Source organism: Sceloporus occidentalis, unplaced genomic scaffold (assembly GCF_023333645.1).
Source record: "Sceloporus occidentalis isolate IW3139 unplaced genomic scaffold, rSceOcc1.0.p SCAF_13, whole genome shotgun sequence".
In the NCBI taxonomy this organism is placed as follows: Eukaryota; Metazoa; Chordata; class Lepidosauria; order Squamata; family Phrynosomatidae; genus Sceloporus; species Sceloporus occidentalis.
Window position 1 is genome coordinate 6,301,231 of NW_028316993.1, and position 16,756 is coordinate 6,317,986.

General features: G+C 46.1%; 3 protein-coding genes across 11 annotated transcripts in view; 1 reads left to right on the plus strand and 2 right to left on the minus strand.

The window, feature by feature from the left end:
• Positions 1–1,330: 1,330 nt before the first annotated feature.
• LOC149304726 (B-cell antigen receptor complex-associated protein alpha chain-like) lies at positions 1,331–14,965 on the minus strand. 3 transcript variants are annotated; one of them, XM_089478536.1, is made up of 6 exons: positions 14,857–14,965; positions 9,550–9,774; positions 7,095–7,559; positions 5,569–5,687; positions 4,431–4,499; positions 1,331–1,534 (listed from the first exon to the last, which is right to left on the minus strand). In XM_089478536.1, exons 2-6 carry the CDS (start codon positions 9,728–9,730, stop codon positions 1,412–1,414), a joined length of 957 nt encoding a protein of 318 aa, XP_089334662.1. In that variant the 5' UTR covers positions 9,731–9,774; positions 14,857–14,965; the 3' UTR covers positions 1,331–1,411. The 3 variants fall into 3 exon arrangements, with proteins under 3 accessions (XP_089334662.1, XP_089334661.1, XP_089334660.1); XM_089478535.1 differs by lacking the exon at positions 14,857–14,965 and adding an exon at positions 12,686–12,879 and having other exon boundaries at positions 4,431–4,496; XM_089478534.1 differs by lacking the exon at positions 14,857–14,965 and adding an exon at positions 12,686–12,878.
• On the minus strand, positions 2,742–4,009 carry LOC149304727 (THO complex subunit 4-like). Its single transcript, XM_089478537.1, has one exon. The coding sequence runs from the start codon at positions 3,802–3,804 to the stop codon at positions 3,037–3,039; it is 768 nt and encodes a 255-aa protein (XP_089334663.1). The 5' UTR covers positions 3,805–4,009; the 3' UTR covers positions 2,742–3,036.
• A 57-nt stretch (positions 14,966–15,022) lies between the features above and the next one.
• The window catches only part of LOC149304728 (rho guanine nucleotide exchange factor 1-like), a 45,519-nt gene continuing 43,785 nt past the window's right edge, over positions 15,023–16,756 (plus strand). For all 7 annotated transcript variants that reach the window (XM_089478704.1, XM_089478702.1, XM_089478707.1 and 4 more), the window contains exon 1: positions 15,023–15,095. The gene's annotated coding sequence lies outside the window, so the exon portion shown is untranslated. The remainder of the gene's footprint in view (positions 15,096–16,756) is intronic.

Here is a 16,756-nt window from a genome sequence, read left to right on the forward strand (position 1 = left end):
AATAATCCAGTTTGACACCATTTTAACTCAATGCTGTGGAATCTGAGGAATTGTAGTTTTGTGAGACATCCAGCCTTTTCTGTCAGGGAGCTCCAGTGCCACAGCAAACTACAAATCCCAGGATTCCATAGCAGGGCAATTAAAGTGGGGCTAAACACATTGCATGCAGATATGTATACTATATATATATATATATATACACACACACACACACACACACACACACACACAGTGGCATAGCTTTAAAAAGGTGTCCCTTACAGAAAATGGCACAAACAAGCTTTGCTTTGGGGAATGTATACATTTTAAAACATTAATTTCAAACCATGGATGCTTGAATCCATGGATGAAAAACCCTTGGATATGGAGGGCTTATACAAAGACATCTTCTACCTTCGTGTTATCAGCAGCAAAAGAATTAGATATACAACAAAGCCAGGGACTGCAAGACATGAAATAAAATATTATTCTTATTTTATTAACGTCACGATCCAGGAAACATTTTCAAAACAGGAACAAATATTTAAGTCTGAGGTTATATCAATACAGGATTATGAATTATGTCAGGAAACAGTAGCTTTGCCACTTTATGGAAGTAAACTTGCCTTTGCTATAAACAAGGCCCATGAAAAGTGTACTTATTTCTGTCTGGAATCAAAAGTCATTGCTCCTTCTATAAATCAGGCCCATTGCTTGGGAAAAACCTATCTTTAAAAACTGTGTTTGTGTATATGTTTGTGTTGTGTGTATGTTCTGGTGGCATTGCAAGTGCCATGCAGTTAGCCCTACCCACAACCGGGTTTTGCTGGAACCAATATCCAGCTCTGTATTCAGGAAACGACTTGTTTCTGATCAGAGTGAGGCTACATCCAGACCACTTCTATCATGCTATAAATATGCCTCTTTTCACACAAAGAAGGGAAGAGGAAAGCGAACACAAGTTCTGGAGGAATTAATCTGGAAAGTGTGATAGCCACATCCTCGTGAATACAACTGAAAGGGAGATTTAGCATTGTCTCTCGGAACCCATTCCCAGCCCCTCCCCCCCCCGAAACATGGATGGAAGCTTAATTTCTCAAGACGTCAACAATGGAGGAAGAGAATGAGGAACAGTTAAATGAAGATGGTACTCTTTGGAATATTTTGCCTGGAGGACCAAAGTGCCAAGGAAGCGCCTTGGCTGTTTTGTAAAACTGGAAGGCTGACAAAGCAGAACCAATCCATTTAACATCCTTACTGTAGACTTGAAATGGTTTTGCAAAGTGTCAGTGCCCAAGCAATGGGAGAATACCGAATTCCCACCCACCCACCCACCTCAAAAACCCCCAATCATTTGCAGGCTAAATTGAGAGGGGATATTCAGGATGCAAAAGGGCTCCTTGCAAAGGGACCCAAAGCCAGGTCCTTTGGGTCACGGTTTCTCCGGTTTCTCCAGCTGCAGGTCAATCACTTTGACGTTGCCGATGTCTTGGTAGGTGGCCTGCAAGCCCCTTGAGATGTCCTCATACATGGAGCATTCGTCCAGATTGAGACCCTAAGAAGGAGAAGAGGAAAAGGGCTCCGGGTTACAAATGGTCAATAATAATAATAATAATAATAATAATAATAATAATAAATTTATTTATATCCCACTTTCCCTTTCGAGGATCTAGGCAGGTAACAACAGTCCAATATAACATTTAAAAACAGTAGTAACATGATCCCAATCCTCTAGCCCTTCCTCCTTCTGCTAATAGGGTTCCCAGGGCCTTTGGACCTCTTCTGCAATCCTAAAGGGTGAGAGAAATGCTTTGAAAAGTGTGGGTATGTTGCATTGCTTAGACCTTACATTTGTTATCTAGGTTTCCAACTCTGTGCAACTCTGGCTGATGCTTAATAGCATCACCCAGGACTGCTTTTTTGTAGTATCTACACCAACTGCAAAACTCGCAGGTGTAACATCTGCAGAGCTCGCTTCTGGAGAAGGATCCCTCAGCGTCACCTTTGGGCACTAAGCCCTGGAGTAAGTTCGCCTGTCCTGGCAACACTGTTGGCATAACAAGGGGTTTTAGGCAGATATCCCAAGGAACCTTATTAGGACGTAAACCTAATTTATCCCACTGTGGACACAGCAATATAGAGTTAGGATCAAACAGTTCAAGGGACAAAGGAAACTTTGTTTTGTGTAGAAGCCTCAGTCCTTCCCAGTAAAGGAAAAACACATGAAGTTGAAGGCTTTCATGGCCGGCATCCATAGTTTTTTTTGTTTTTTTTTTTTTTTTTGCAAGTTGAAAGACTAAATCTTTACTTGGCATGTTGGAGTCACTGAATTTTCACAGCAACTATTTTACAGTAAAAATACTGAGGTGGGACCAGCACTGAACTTTGGAATCAAGTGTTAAATACAAAAATGACTTTAACAAGATTTTTTTCCCCCTCTGCTTTACTACCAAGGGTGGAGCCATTTCACTGGAGACCACCACCACCACCACACCACCTCCCAGCAAACATAGTTATACTGTTTGGCTTTAGCATAGACAAAGGGAGGAGAATCAACACACAGGAGATGGGAGATATACAGTTTACAAGACCCAACTGGAGGAAGGAGACCTGAGAGAACAGAATCCCTGCCCATGGGAAGGGCAATCAGCACCAACTCTTTTGCTAGGGGCCTGTAGGCACACAGCTGCTCCCCTACCCATCTTGGCTTCTGCAGTCCCAAAGCTAGGCTCCAGCTGCAACAGGAAGCAGACATTTACAGCTCTAGACACATTTCTATTTTATTATTGCCATGGTGAAAAAGTCACCTTGGCCCAACTGGCAACCAGTAAAATTTTTCCCAAAAATAACTCAGTACAAAACAGGTCTGTTCCAGATTTAAAAAAAAAAGAAGAAAGAAACCTTTACATGAGTTTAAAACCTATTCCAAAACATAAAAGTAAAACAAATTCCATTCTTGATATTAGTAGCCGCCGCCATACACCTTTCCCCCTCCCGCTGGGGAGCATGGAATGAGATGTCTGCAGTCCTTCCCATGCACACAATGCACCAACGACTTTAACTGGTATCCATCCTGGCATTGTAAGCATCCAACTGTGCATCCAATTCTTCTGCAGAGAGCTGCTGTTTGGAACTCCTGCCTGCACCTCTACCTCTGCCTCTGTTGCCCCGACTACCTCGTCTGCCACCACCAAAACCACCTGAACCACCACGGTTTCTGGTCATGCCGCCTCTATTTACACTCTGTATTGGTCTCCTCTGTGTATCTATTTGTGATGTAACCAGCTGGATGTTCATGGGACGTCCATCCAGTGGAACTCCATTGTATTGTTTCATAGCCTTCAAAGCATCAGCCTTCCTCTCAAAATGAACATCTGCAGTACCTAGACTACGGCCAGATCGGTCATAGTGCACTGCTGCCTTCTTCAACGTCCCAAACTCTGCAAAAAGTTCCTGTATATCTGCATCCGACACACCAAAATCTAGATTAGAGACAAGGAGCTTTCCGCCTGTCTCTACACCAGCACCAGGACCAAAGCCACTATCAAAGAGATCATGTTGCCACTTTTCAGGAAGTTGTTTGGGCCGGCTGTACGGCGCAGGCCTGTTCCTGCCTCCTCCCCGCGAGAGGGCGGCTCTGTTCCGGACGGGGCCTCCTCCGCCTCCCGCCCGTCCAGCGCCCCCTCGCCCGGCGCCTCCGCCTCTCCCGGCCGCTCCTCGGCCCCGTCCCCGCCCGCCGCCTCTCCCGGCGCCGCCTCCTCCTCCGCGCTGGCTCCGGTTCAGCTTGATAATGTCGTCCAAAGACATATCCATTTTGTCGCCCATGACGATGATGATGATGGCGGTGATGGCGGCTCCCTCCGGCTCCAAGGGCCTACGCTTCCGGCCGCGCGAGACCGGAAAAGGCCGGAAAAGGAAAAGGCGGGGAGCAGAAAGAAAGGAAGGAAGGAAGGAAAAGAAAGAAAGAGCGCGCGCGAGGGAGAGAAAGGTGCGCACGCACCCGCCTCGCGCATGAAGGGCTCTGCCGCCGGGAAGGAAAAGCTCCGGCATCCATAGTTTTAGTGGGGTTTTCGGGCTATGGGGCCATGAAACAGTTTGGTGTTTCCAGAACCAGAGCAAAGCAGAATTCCACAGTCAAGTTATGAGCCTGGCTTGAACCAATTATAAAAGTAAAATAGCAAATAGCAAGCACTGACGTTCTTGACCATCTCCTTTTGTATTCAGGTCAAAAAAGAAGCAGCCGCTTCCATTGTGCCTGAATTCGCAATTCTTTCCCGCCGATCCTCGCCTGGTTTTGGGTGATTCATTCAGCTTCCTCACTCCCCATTTATGTTTCTATATTTCTGTGTCAAATGTTCCCGCTGTTAGACGCATGAATGCACCTTGCAGTCTCTCTTGGCTTTGGGATTTGGACGCATTTCTTTTGCACGGATCCTGTCTCCTGGACTTACCTCATAGAGGTTCTCCTCTTCATAAGCCTTCTTCTTGGCCTGCGAGAGACGCTCATTTTCCCATCTCTTCTGTGGAAGATACAAGAGTGTAAGGCATTGCTGGGCACACAACTGTGTCGCAGTGGGCAGTGTGTGGTTTAGGCGCTGCCTTTAGCTCAACAACATACATTTTCAGTGCACTTAACACAAGGTTATGGCACAAAGGTATATACTCTACTAGAAGTCATGTATAAGTCGAGGACAGGTTTTCAGGACAAAATTGTGGGGTTTTTTATATGACCTGTGGGTAAATCGAGGGTAAAATCTAGGGTCATGTAACAAAGGATCTAAACTGATGAAGCAAAGGGGAAATGATGCCAAAGAATGTACAGATTTCCAGCAGGAATAACCATCTGTGCTCACATTAAAGTTTGGATGGATGAGAGATAGAAGGAAAAGAGTACACTTTTGCCTTTCACCACGGTATGCTTCCTTTATTTATATGAGAGTTAAAGTACAGTACAGTGCCCTTTGCATATGTGCCCTTGCCGTACACAGTTTTGAGCTCATGTGGATGGCAAGGGGTGATGGACAAAATTGCACAAGTGCCGGAGGGAGCACACCGCCACTCAACTCAATGGGACTCCAGCATACATGGAATTTGACTAACGTGGAGGGGGGGTCCAGAATGGATCCCCCGCATATGGCAAGGGCAGACTGTACTGACATTGAACCATGGATAAACCGACACCTGTCTTGAATTATGGTGCTCAGAACTGGACACCGCATTATTCCAGGTGAGGCCTGACCAACAATGTATTGTCCTCAGCATATGTCTCTACCATCTTGACCCTGAGATTCCCATGATCTACTATTTGGAGGGTGGATGGAGGGAATCATCTGCTAGACATACTTCCTAGATCTTCCCCAAATGATAGTGAAAAGGACTCCAGAAAGTATTCCAGATCCCATGGTTTGGCCTTCGGAAAGGCTCCTGAAGAGACACTTTTATCAGGGCTCTCTTGGGGAGCAGAGATGGCCCTTTGCCAAACCAAGTAAAAGCAGAAGAAGGTCCAGTGACTGGAAACTGTCGTCAGAGCGCTGCAAGCAAACCATGCGCATGTGGGCAAACTGTGAATGGAAAGAAAGAACAGCTCACTCTGAAGAGCAGGAAAAGCCCGGGGCCCATGGCGCAGATGAGTAAGAGGAAGCCTTCTGCAGTGATGATCTTATTTTTGACAGATTCGCTCATGTTCAGGAAGGAGACGGAGCGCGTTCCTAGAAGACAAAAAGCAGGAGAGAAGGAGACCCCAAAGCACCCCAAACCTCACTGCTCCCTGACTCTCTTGCAAATCTCATGTCAAAGGTCCCTGAAGACTCAGCACCAGTTGAGTACAATGGTCCCCCACATCCGCTGGGGTTTGGGGTGAAGGACCCCCGTGAATGCGGAAAAACTGCCAATAAAAGACCACTGTTATTTTTACCGAAGGGGACGCCTCTGTAGGGATCTCCAGGTCCCCCAGTGCAACCGTATGGCCAACATCTGCCAGATGTTCCATGGGTGAGAGGGGAATCGAACATATGCATAATGAGATAACCTGGAGGTGGGAGCCAAATCTAAATACAAAATTCATATATGTTTCATATACACTTTATCGCTTGAAGGTACACAGTTTTACACAAGATTTTAAAATAATTTTGTGCATGAAACAATGTTTGTGTACACTGAGCCATCGGAAAACCAAAGTGACGCTATCTCACCCAACCATGAAAACAGACTTTTGGAATATTTCAGATTTTGGAATTCTGGATTTAAAAAATACATATATTGCAGCAGACCTTTCCCACTTGCATTAGCTTGATATCTCAAGTTTAGTTTGAGAGTAAAATGTGGACCATTTTGATGTGGATATTTTAATGCTGAGGTTTCGCTGGGCAGGTGTTTGTGTTTTAGGAGCTGCAGTTGAAAAGGTGGGTTTTTTTGCAATGCCTTGGAGGAAACAGATTCTGCTTTAGGGACGCCAGACCCACGGTTTATTCATACAAAGGAGGAGTGTTTCTGTTTCTTAGACCTGCTGCTGCCTGGACTTCTCCAAAGAGGAATTTGTGGGAAAGGGGCACAGGAATCTCCAGGCCATTTTTAAAACTCAGATTGCAAGTTGTGTGGGTTGGGAGCATCTCATCTCACAAGCCCTCTCTCCTTTCAGACAGGAAATGAAAGTTGCCCATGGACAGCGTGGCAATGGCAAAACACAGCTGTTTTCAAAAGCACTGGCCAAAATACTGTCTGGGAAGAGTAAAGACCCCTGGGAGCCTCATGGAGCATCTTCGGTGATTCACTTTCAGCCTAAACCGCCCGACAAAAGCTGCGTCTGCATGGCAGAAATAATCCAGTTTGACACTGCTTTAACTGCCATGGCTCAGTGGTATGGAAGTCTGGGAATTGTAGTTTGTTGTTGCACCAGAGCGCCCTGACGGAGAAGCCTCAAAGGGCCTCATGGCTTCCAGACCCTTCACCATTTCGGCTGCCCTCTTCCTCCTTGGGACACATAGTTCCTTCTTCTGATATAGGGACCCCCTAATGGGTCAAAGATGGGATGGCATAATGATCTCTCCTTGCAAAGACAGAAGTTCCCTCCTGCTCAGACCCCAAACCAGCCCTTAAGTCACAGGGGTCATACTTACTCCGGATCCACAGGTACGTGCCGCACGACTGACCATAGCCGCCGCGTGATTCCACAAAGCAGTAGTACATTCCACTGTCGTTCCTTTGGGCCGGGTGGAAGGAGAGCATGGATGACCCGCGGCTGCGGTCCACGGAGACGTTCCTGCTCCCGTCCGGAGTGACATCAAAGGTGTTGCTGCAGTTGGGGGAGCAAGACCTCTTCCAGGTGACATTTGCCTCTGTTGGGTGGAATTTGCACTCCAGGAAGGTGTGACGGCCTTCCAAAGTGATGCGAGAGGCAGGGACAGGTTCCACGTACACCAAAGTTTGGGAAAGGTCTTCGGGTTTGGGCTGGACTAAAGAGACGGGCTTCTCTGTCACCAGCTTCATGTCCAGAGAAACGTCTGCTTCTGTGACGTTTGCATCCAAAGCAATCAATGAAGTGACTTTGTTCCCATCTGTGGTCTGATGTCCAAAAATGCAACCTGGGAACAGGAAAAAAAGTGTTTGGTCAATGGAACGCATGGAAGGGACCATGTTTGTTGTTGTTGTGTGCCATTTCTGACTTATGGCCAGCCTGAGGCAGACCTATCATGGGGTTTCCTTGGCAAGATTAGTTCGGAGGAGGCTTGCCAAGGTCTTCCCCAAAAGCTGAGAGAGTCTCACTTGTCCAAGTTCAGCCAGTTGGTTTCTATGGCTGACCTGGGAATCGAACCCAGGTCTCCAGAGCTGTCATCGATAGCAAAATCATGATCATTCGGACTGATAATTTGAAAACGATCACCTACTATTTCTGAAACTCAGGGCATATATCCACACTGCAGAAACAACGCAGCTTTGCTCCGGTGCCACAACAAACTCCAGTTCCCAGAATTCCACAGGACTGAGCCATGGCACTTAAAGTGGTGCCAGACCCGATTATTTCTGCAGTGCGGACGCACCTAATCCTTGCAAATGGCAAGGTTTACCATTCTGTTGTAGCATCAGCCTCCTGGCCACCGAACCACATCATTGCCTCCCAGTGCCCCCCATCTGCCCCCTCCTTCCCTCAGGGGCACAGGGCTGGTTTTGGTTCCTTTTTCCTGCCCCTCTTGACAGGAAACAGAAGAGAGGTGTGCAATTGTTTTTAAAAGGGACTTTGCAGACCCCCCCCCTCCTTCCCCAATTCACCTTAATGCAAAGGTTTAAGGAACTTTGCAAGGCAGGGAGGAACTTCTATATACATGAGAGCCCTCCTGCCCTCTGGGGGCTTGCAAGGCTAAAATGGGGCACCCTTTTCGGGAAGGAAGTGGGTAAGGAGGGGTGGGTAAGGGGACATGTGCCATGGAAAGGGGCATGGCGCCTTGGGTTGGGTACCTTCTTCAAACCTAGACCTGCTTTTTAAGTCTCTTCAAATTATGCTTTGAAATGTTTGTGTTTTTAAAAATATAGTTGGCCTGTCCCACTATTAGAGTGTCCATAGATTTTTGTATCCTGGTGGTCCTGGAACCAAACCCCAGTGAAAAACAAGGGCCCATTGTAAATAATAATTATTATTATTATTATTATTATTATTATTATTATTATTATTATTATACCCCATTGTATTTAATGGGACTTGAGCATCCATGGGTTTTGGTACCCACAGAAGAACCTGGTACTCCTCTTGATTTTGCCATTTTATATAAAGGGTACCATTTTACTGCACCATTGTATATAATGAGTCTTGAGCGTCCATGGATTTGGGGTTCTATGGGGGATCGGGGGGCCAAATCCCAATGGATACCAAGGGCCCACCGTATACACATAATATATATGTCTATTAAATATACATATAGGAAACCTTTTCCTACTCTTGAAACAATCTGGCAAAATTGAGCCCCCAAGTTGCCTACACAGTTCAGTCCCTTTAGGGTTTCTCATTCAGAGATGTCCTAAATTGCTATTATTTTGGTATTGATTTTGTGCTGCTCAGATTGCTATTATTACTATTATTACTATTATCATTATATCCTACAATGATGATGATGATGATGATGATGATGATGATGATATCCCACCCTTTCCCCAAAAGTGGCCTACAAGATTTAAAACAGTACAATTATATAAAAAAAAAGTGTTATGTTAAAACAGAATCAAGTTATTACAATACAACATTAAATCAAGATGCATGTTAAAAAATAAAATAAAATATAGTTTAAAAATACATTAAAATGTTCCAAACACTTTAAAGGACTACAACACCCAGCCTGTTCTTTAAAATGTTTTAAATGCTTAAATCACCTTCGGCTGGATAATGATGACGATGATGATGCTTTTAATGTTGCTTTTGCACCGTTTTGCAAAAGCGTACCTGCAAGTAGTGGCAATCGAGGCCCGCCTGCCCTGCCAGGTTGACTCTCCCCATCTTAAAAAGCCCAGTTCCTACCTGGCCAGGATGCTACCATGGTCCTGCTTTGGGTTTTGCTCCAAAGATCTCCCTCCAATGACTCCTACCTGCAAAAAGACTGAGCAGAAGCAGTGATCTGAGCCAGCAGAGGCCTCCTTCCATTGCGGTTTTCGGGTATTTTTCCCACTTTCGTCCAAATCTTGCATGCAACGTGGGACCTTCGTGTGTCTGATGGTCTTGGGGGGTGTTTTTATGCACAACCGTGTTTTTCCTCATTCTGGCAGACATCCGGAGATCCGCATCGGTGCTTCTTTGCTCCACCCAGAACTCAGCTAATGAAATACATTATTTGTTTTACTTTTTAAACCACACACCAAAGCCTCAGTTTTCACTACATTCACTGTTGTTGTTGTGTTGTTGTTGTTTTAAGCAGGAGGGGATGCAAAGAATTTTAGGAGTCTGCATTTAATGCATTGAAAGGGGACCCCAAAATCTCAGAGGAGTTGCTGCTGTCTGAGAATTCGCCCCTAAAAGTTGCTCAAGACTTTTCCTGCAGAACGGAAATTTGCATTCCCCCAAATTTCTCACCTTTCCCTCCAAATGTGAAATGGGTCAAAATTCAGGCTAAACTATAGTTCTGGAGTTAGCATTAGGGGTTTCAAACCATTGCACTTGAAATGCACTTGCTATTCTGGATTTCATGGCTTTATTTCCATGCAGTGCGTACATTGTGACACCGATGCATTGACTTCCTTCCATGCGGATCAGAGCTAAACTATATGCGACTTATATTGTGAGTTATTGTTATAATCTGTGGTTGCAAGACACCCCAAACTTGAAAAACTAGTTCATTCAGGCTCAGCATCGATCAGAACAAAGCTAAAAGAATGGCACGATGCGTCCTGCAAAGGTCTGTGAAAATATAGGTTGCAATTGCACGAATTGTATGTCTGTGCAGCTGCAAAACTGTGGTTTCGCCAAACTACCTGAAGGAGATCTGAGCAATTTTGCAAGTTACCTTCTGATCTATTTTCTACATTTCAACAGGGTTTAGAAATAATTCGGTTTGACATCACTTTAACTGCCATGGCTCAATGCTATGGTAGTTTGGGGACTGCCGTTTTGTGTCTCTGGCTGCATCTGCACTCTGGAACTGATCCAGTTTGATACTGCTTTAACCGCCGTGGCTCAGTGCTATGGAATTCTGGGAATTGTGTTCTGCTGTGGCACCAGAGGTTGGCTTTGCAGACCTTTGTAGTGCCAAACTGAATCATTTCTGCAGTGCAGGTGCAGCCTCTGTCAGAGAGCTCTGGTGCAACAGCAAACTACAAATCCCATAATTCCACAGCACCAAGTCACGACATTCAAAGTGGCATCAAACTGGATTATTTCTGCAGTGCAGAGGCAGCCCCAGTGAGTTTATTTGGGGTTTTTCTTTCTTTCTGCAGATTCTCCTCCACTCAGTACATAAATCCCAGGGTTAAATAAGAGGATTGTTTTGTTCTTGCACCTTAGTTACTCTTTGACTTTCTTGTTGCCTGGTTTGGGGATACATTCATACATTGTCTGTTTTTCATCTCTTGAAACACTGGAGTCTATCTAACTGACCCTGTGGTCCTTAAACCCATTCTGTTGATTGTAAAACCTCAACTATTTTGCTACTTTTTAGCCCCAAAACAATCAAAGATTGAAAGTAAAAGAAGTTCAGGGCATGTAATGACTAGACTGAGCCAGCAGAGGGAGCCCTCTGCTACGGCTGGAAGAACTGCCATTTTGGCCGCAGCAGAGAGCAAAGCAGGGCTGGCCAGTTGTCCAGTGGCTCCTTGGTGCCAATAGACTGGGAATGGACACTGGGCTTTCTTTGCTTAAAAATAAAGGAGCAGTGGGGATGTTTATATCCCAGAAGATGGCTTCTGTACGCACTTCTCCATTTCGGACTGTTTAATTAAAAATAATCACCGTTAGCCGCTCTGATAGCCTTAATGGGCATTATTTCTGCAGAGTGATAATAAAATAACCATAACTGTAATCGCACCAGTTCACACTTGAACCTCCCTTTGCACGCCTTTCCAGAAAAGGAACTGGAGTGCTGCACCCAGATCAGCAATCCCTTGTCTTTCTATGGAGAGACTGGCTCTTTTGCCATTTCGATCCCTTTGGCACCTCTGGTTTGAACCAGGAACCAAAAACTGAGAACCGACACACACACACACACACACAAAATATTGTGTGTCACGATGCGGCAAAGAATTAGGGCTGTAACCCAGGAAATGGCATCTTCGTCTCACTTCCGCTCCAGGCTCCACTGTGCAAACTACTCTCTTGCAAAATAACACAAATTGTTTTGCCCAGATATACAATAACAAGGACGTCTTCTTGTTGCGTGGCCTCAAGTGGTTGCCAACTTATGGTGACTCTATCTTAGGGTTTCCTTGACAAGACTTGAAGATAGAGGCTCCTCCCTCCATAACTGCCATCCATCGGCCTGGGAGGGAGGGAATTAGTCTGGCCCAGCTCCACCAGGGCTAGCCTGAAGAAAGAGGCTCCTCCCTCCATAACTGCCATCCTTCAGCCTGGAAGGGAGAGAATTAGTCTGGCCCAGCTCCACCAGGGCTAGCCTGAAGAAAGAGGCTCCTCCCTCCATAACTGCCATCCTTCAGCCTGGGAGGGAGAGAATAGGCTGGCCCAGCTCCATCAGGGCTAGCCTGAAGATAAAGGCTCCTCCCTCCATAACTGTCATCCTTCAGCCTGGGAGGGAGAGAATTAGTCTGGCCCAGCTCCACCAGGGCTAGCCTGAAGAAAGAGGCTCCTCCCTCCATAACTGCCATCCTTCAGCCTGGGAGGGAGGGAATAGGCTGGCCCAGCTCCACCAGGGCTAGCCTGAAGAAAGAGGCTCCTCCCTCCATAACTGTCATCTTTCGGCCTGGGAGGGAGGGAACCTGATTGGCTTAGGGTCTTTGGCTTCTGACTGGCTGGTTTGTAAGTCAGTTTGTCACACACCTCCCCCTTTTAATAGGTTCATTGACACACATAACCAAACGGTTATATGGGCCAAGGAACTCTCAGTTATACATTATACTTACCCATTATAGATAACATTATATAAACATCAGGTAAACATCATCACTATATATATGTTACTTATAGACATTATCACATCCCCCTGTTTACAGACCTTGTCTCTCTCCTTTTATCCTTTTTCAAATTGCCTAGAGAGACTATCGGCCACTACATTTTCCTGACCCTTGACATTCTGAATGGCGAAATCAAAGTCCTGTAAGATAAGACTCCATCGTAATAACTTGCTCTTATTTCCCCGCGTCTGATTTAAGCAGCGCAAGGGAGAGTGATCTGTTCTGATCACAAACTTTCTTCCCCAGAAGCATGGCTTGAGTTGATTTACAGCCCACATTATAGCCAAAAAAGCTTTTTGGAAGAGGGCTTTTCGTGAAAAAAGGCGCAGAGCTGGAAACAAAGAAAGAAAGAAGGACATATGGATAAGTTGAGGAAAGAATTAAAAGCACGAGAAAATCAATTAAAAATGAATCCAAGGGACAAAAAAACTAAGCAAGAAATTAGTATATTGAAAAACCAGATAACTCAAACCACTCAAGAGGAGATAGGAAAGAAAATCAAATTTGCAAAACAAAATGTTTTCGAATCAGCAAATAACCCAGGAAGACTGTCAGCCTCAATTGAGGAAAGAAAGAGGAAAAGAGACAAAACAGAGAACTTCAAGTAGAAGAGACAATAATAAAAGATCCAAATAAATCCAAAAGGCATTTCTGGCCTTCTACTCTACTTTGTCTGGGCAAAGAAAGGTAGAAGGAAAAGACATAGACTCTGATCTTAAGGAGATTAATGGGCCAAAGATGGAAGAAAGACAACGAATAGAATGAAACAAATCAATAACAAGAGAGGAAATAATCCTAGCTATTAAGAGAAGCAACTCAAAGAAATCACTGGGACCTGATGGATTTATTATGGAACACTATAATAAAGCTTTGGTAACACAACTCTTGCAAGCCCTGTGTTTGGAGAGGAACAACATCCTGGAAGAAACTATCCCAGAAACATGGAAACAAGCAAATATTACCCTGATCCCCAAAGAAGAGAAAGACAAAAACCCCATCTAACTATATATCCCTGCTAAATACAGATTATAAATGGTTTGCTTCAATTTTGGCCGAAAGATTCAAAAAGGTGTTAAGAGACTGGCTCCATGAGGCCAGAAAGGGATTCTTCCAAAGAGAGAGAGGAGAGGCAATGTCAGAAATGTGCGAAACTGAACTGAACATCGGGACAAACATTTCGACAAAAACTATGATTCATATGTTTAGATGCAGAAGAAGCCTTTGATGAGGCGTCTTGGCTGTTTATGAAAAGGGTTTATCCTGGCCTCTGTCCATGAATGGGAACATTGCTGGGAAGATAGTGGGGGCCTTCTTGGTGGCGGCTCCCAGGCTTCACGATCCCTTCTCCTTGGATCAATGGCGGCCTCTTTGCACTCCTTCTATTTGCAAAGAGAAACGCTTCTTCTTTGGTCCCAAGTATCTGTTTAGGGCTTTATTCACAGAGTCTGGTTTTATTGCCTTCTTCCAAGGTTTCAGTCCTACAGATGACTAGTTACATTTTAATAACAACTTCCCCCTTTTAAAACCTATCCGGACGTAGCTGCGTTGGCCCAAGATACACGTTTCAGGCTTTCAAAACTTCTTTGTTACGACTATTTTGGATCCTTCTTCTTTTTCCTTCTGTCTCCCTTTCTCTCTGGATTGTTTCTGGTGAAGTTTATGCAAACTGTCTCAGTTTCAGGGGAACTCAGGGTCTAAATGGCCATGTATTAGCAAATGCAATGGATCATATCCACATGATGTCTATTTTGCTAGCCACTGGTGCCCATTGGGGTCCTTGGGGGTCAGTGCCCTTTGCTTCCTTCTCTCTTGGCTACGGACTCTATGGGCCTCCAGATGACTAGTATTGTTATTGTTATTGTTATTATTATTATTATCTGGAAGGCCATAGAGTCCCCGGCGAAGGAGCTGGAAGCAAAGGCCAGGGACTTCTCCTGGCCCCAAGAGCTCCAATGGACATCACTGTATTATTATTATTATTATTATTATTATTATTACTATTATTATTATTATAGGAGCTTGAAGTAAAGGGTGAGGACTTCTACTGGCCCCCGTCAAAAGCTGCAATGGGAAAGCCTGCCTCCTGGGTTGCAGGCCCTTAAGGCCTTCCCTTCTCTTCTGGGGCTCCATCCTTCCTGAAGGCCGGGGGACACTGGGCCTTGCAACTCCTCCTCCTCCTCTGGGAAGCCCGCCAAGAGTCGCCCAACCCCCTGGCTTTGCCGTCCTTTCCCCCTGACGCGTGTCTGCCTCTCCGCACGAGCGTCTTTGCACGGGACTCGCCTGCTGCAACAGCTGGAGCAGATGCCGACGAGAGAGAGAGCGAGCGAGAGAGCCAGATCCTGCCCCTTTTGGCAAGGCAGGCCAGGAGGGAGGGCTCTGGGGCGGAGAGAGAGGGAGAGAGGGAGGGAGGGCTCCGGAGCCTGCGAGCGGCTTCCTGCTGCCGCCCCCGAGCGAGCGAGGGAGCGAGCGAGGGAGGGAGCTCCCTGGGCCCAGCTCCGGAGGGGAGCCCGGAGCAGCAGGTCAGGAAAAAGGCCCAGGAGGCCTCCGGAGGGAACGGGGAGGGCGCGGGAGAGGCCTCGGCTGCTTCCTCTTTGGCAGAAACCTCCCCCCGCCCTTCGGAAGGCGCTCTTTGGGGGGGGGGGTCGGGGGTCAGGGTTCCCCCTTTGCTTTGCAACGAAGCCAAATGGAAAAGGCAATTCAAACAGAAGGGCAGAAGCTGCACCTCTTTGCAACCCGGGAGAGGGGCTACTCCGGAGCAGGGAACGCCCCCACCCCCTTTACTTTGCCACGGATTCCCCCCCCCCCCAGTTTGTAGGAGAAATGCCTTTGCATCTGGCCAGATGTTGGGAGCGTCCCGGACCCCTTTTGGCGTCTGTTGGATGGAAAGCAGGAGCCTTGGGGCGAGAATTGCTCCCTTTCCGGATTGTGTGTGTTGTTGTTGTTGTTGTTGTTGTGTGTTTTGGCAGAGAGGGCTTGGAAGGTTGGACTCTGGAGCCCAGGGTTTAGCTCCATCCATGACTGGAAGGGGCACAACTTACATATGTGTCTGTGTACACACACAGAAAAAGAGAGAGAGAGAGATGTGTGTGTGTGTGTGTGTGTGTGTGTGTGTATATATATATATATAGAGAGAGAGATGTATATACTGTATTCATATGTATGTATATATGTGTATATATATATATATGTGTGTGTGTGTGTGTCTGTATGTGTGTGTGTGTGTATATATATATAGAGAGAGAGACTGTAGACATATATATATGTATATGTGTGTGTATATACACACACACACACACACACATATATATATACAGTATATCATGTATGTTTTCTGCATATGCTTGAGCATCTCTGGGTGACTCTGGACAAGTCACACTCTCTCAGCTCCACTCCAGGCCCCACAACAAACTCCAGCTCCCAGAATGCCATAGCCTTGAGTCAGGATGCCGAAAAGCAGCGCCAAACCAGGTTCTCTCTCCAGTGCGGATGCAGCCAGTGCTTCAGTAGGCCCTTGGATTATTGATGGAAGTCAGTGTTATTTAGGGCTGTTTTGGGGGACAGGATCCCTGTGAGGCTGCAGCTATTGGGGCTTTTGCAGAGGACTGGCCCACCTGGGACCCCTTTCGCCCCTTTGGCCCAAGCGCATTCATGCACCAGGCGCATTTTGCTGACCAGAGAGGCATTTTCTTGGGTGGCTGCTTTCGGAGGGGAGATTGTGGGCCTCAATAAGGCCAGGAAATTGGAAATCTCTGGGATGTTGGATGCAGTTCCTTTTCAAGGGAGACTGAGAGCGAAGGGAGGCTTTAAATCAGTTTATTTCCCCTGTGGCTTTGAAAGCCATGTTTTGCAAGTTGTCTGTGGGACTATTCAGGCCATGAATGAAGGGAAAGAGGGACAAGGCATCTTTGGAGATACAGCTGGCCTTCCATCTTTACAGCTTTGACTTTTGTGGCTTTGGTTATTTGTGGTGTTGATATGTGTGTCCTCTCTAGGAATCTCTAGGTCCTCCAGCACAACTGTGCTAAAAGGGGACCATAGAGTTGTGCTGGAGGACCTAGAAGTTCCTAGAGAAAACACTTCTCTTGGCATTTGCTTGATTCTCTTATCAGCTTCTGGCAGATCTTGGCCATAGAGTTGCACTGGAGGACCTGGAGATTCCTAGAGAGGTTTTCTCTTAGCT

What these genes read in the sequence shown, in the direction of transcription:
- LOC149304726 (XM_089478534.1), bottom strand. Translation starts at nt 12,854, where the DNA reads ATGTGGGCTGTAAATCAACTCAAGCCATGCTTCTGGGGAAGAAAGTTT. An exon ending in GGCTTTTCCTGCTCTTCAGA is followed by an intron (nt 4,500 to 5,568) that starts GTGAGCTGTTCT and finishes TATCTTCCACAG; the next exon opens with AAGAGATGGGAAAATGAGCG. An exon ending in AAGAGGAGAACCTCTATGAG is followed by an intron (nt 1,535 to 4,430) that starts GTAAGTCCAGGA and finishes TCTCCTTCTTAG; the next exon opens with GGTCTCAATCTGGACGAATG.
- LOC149304727 (XM_089478537.1), bottom strand. Translation starts at nt 3,804, where the DNA reads ATGGGCGACAAAATGGATATGTCTTTGGACGACATTATCAAGCTGAAC.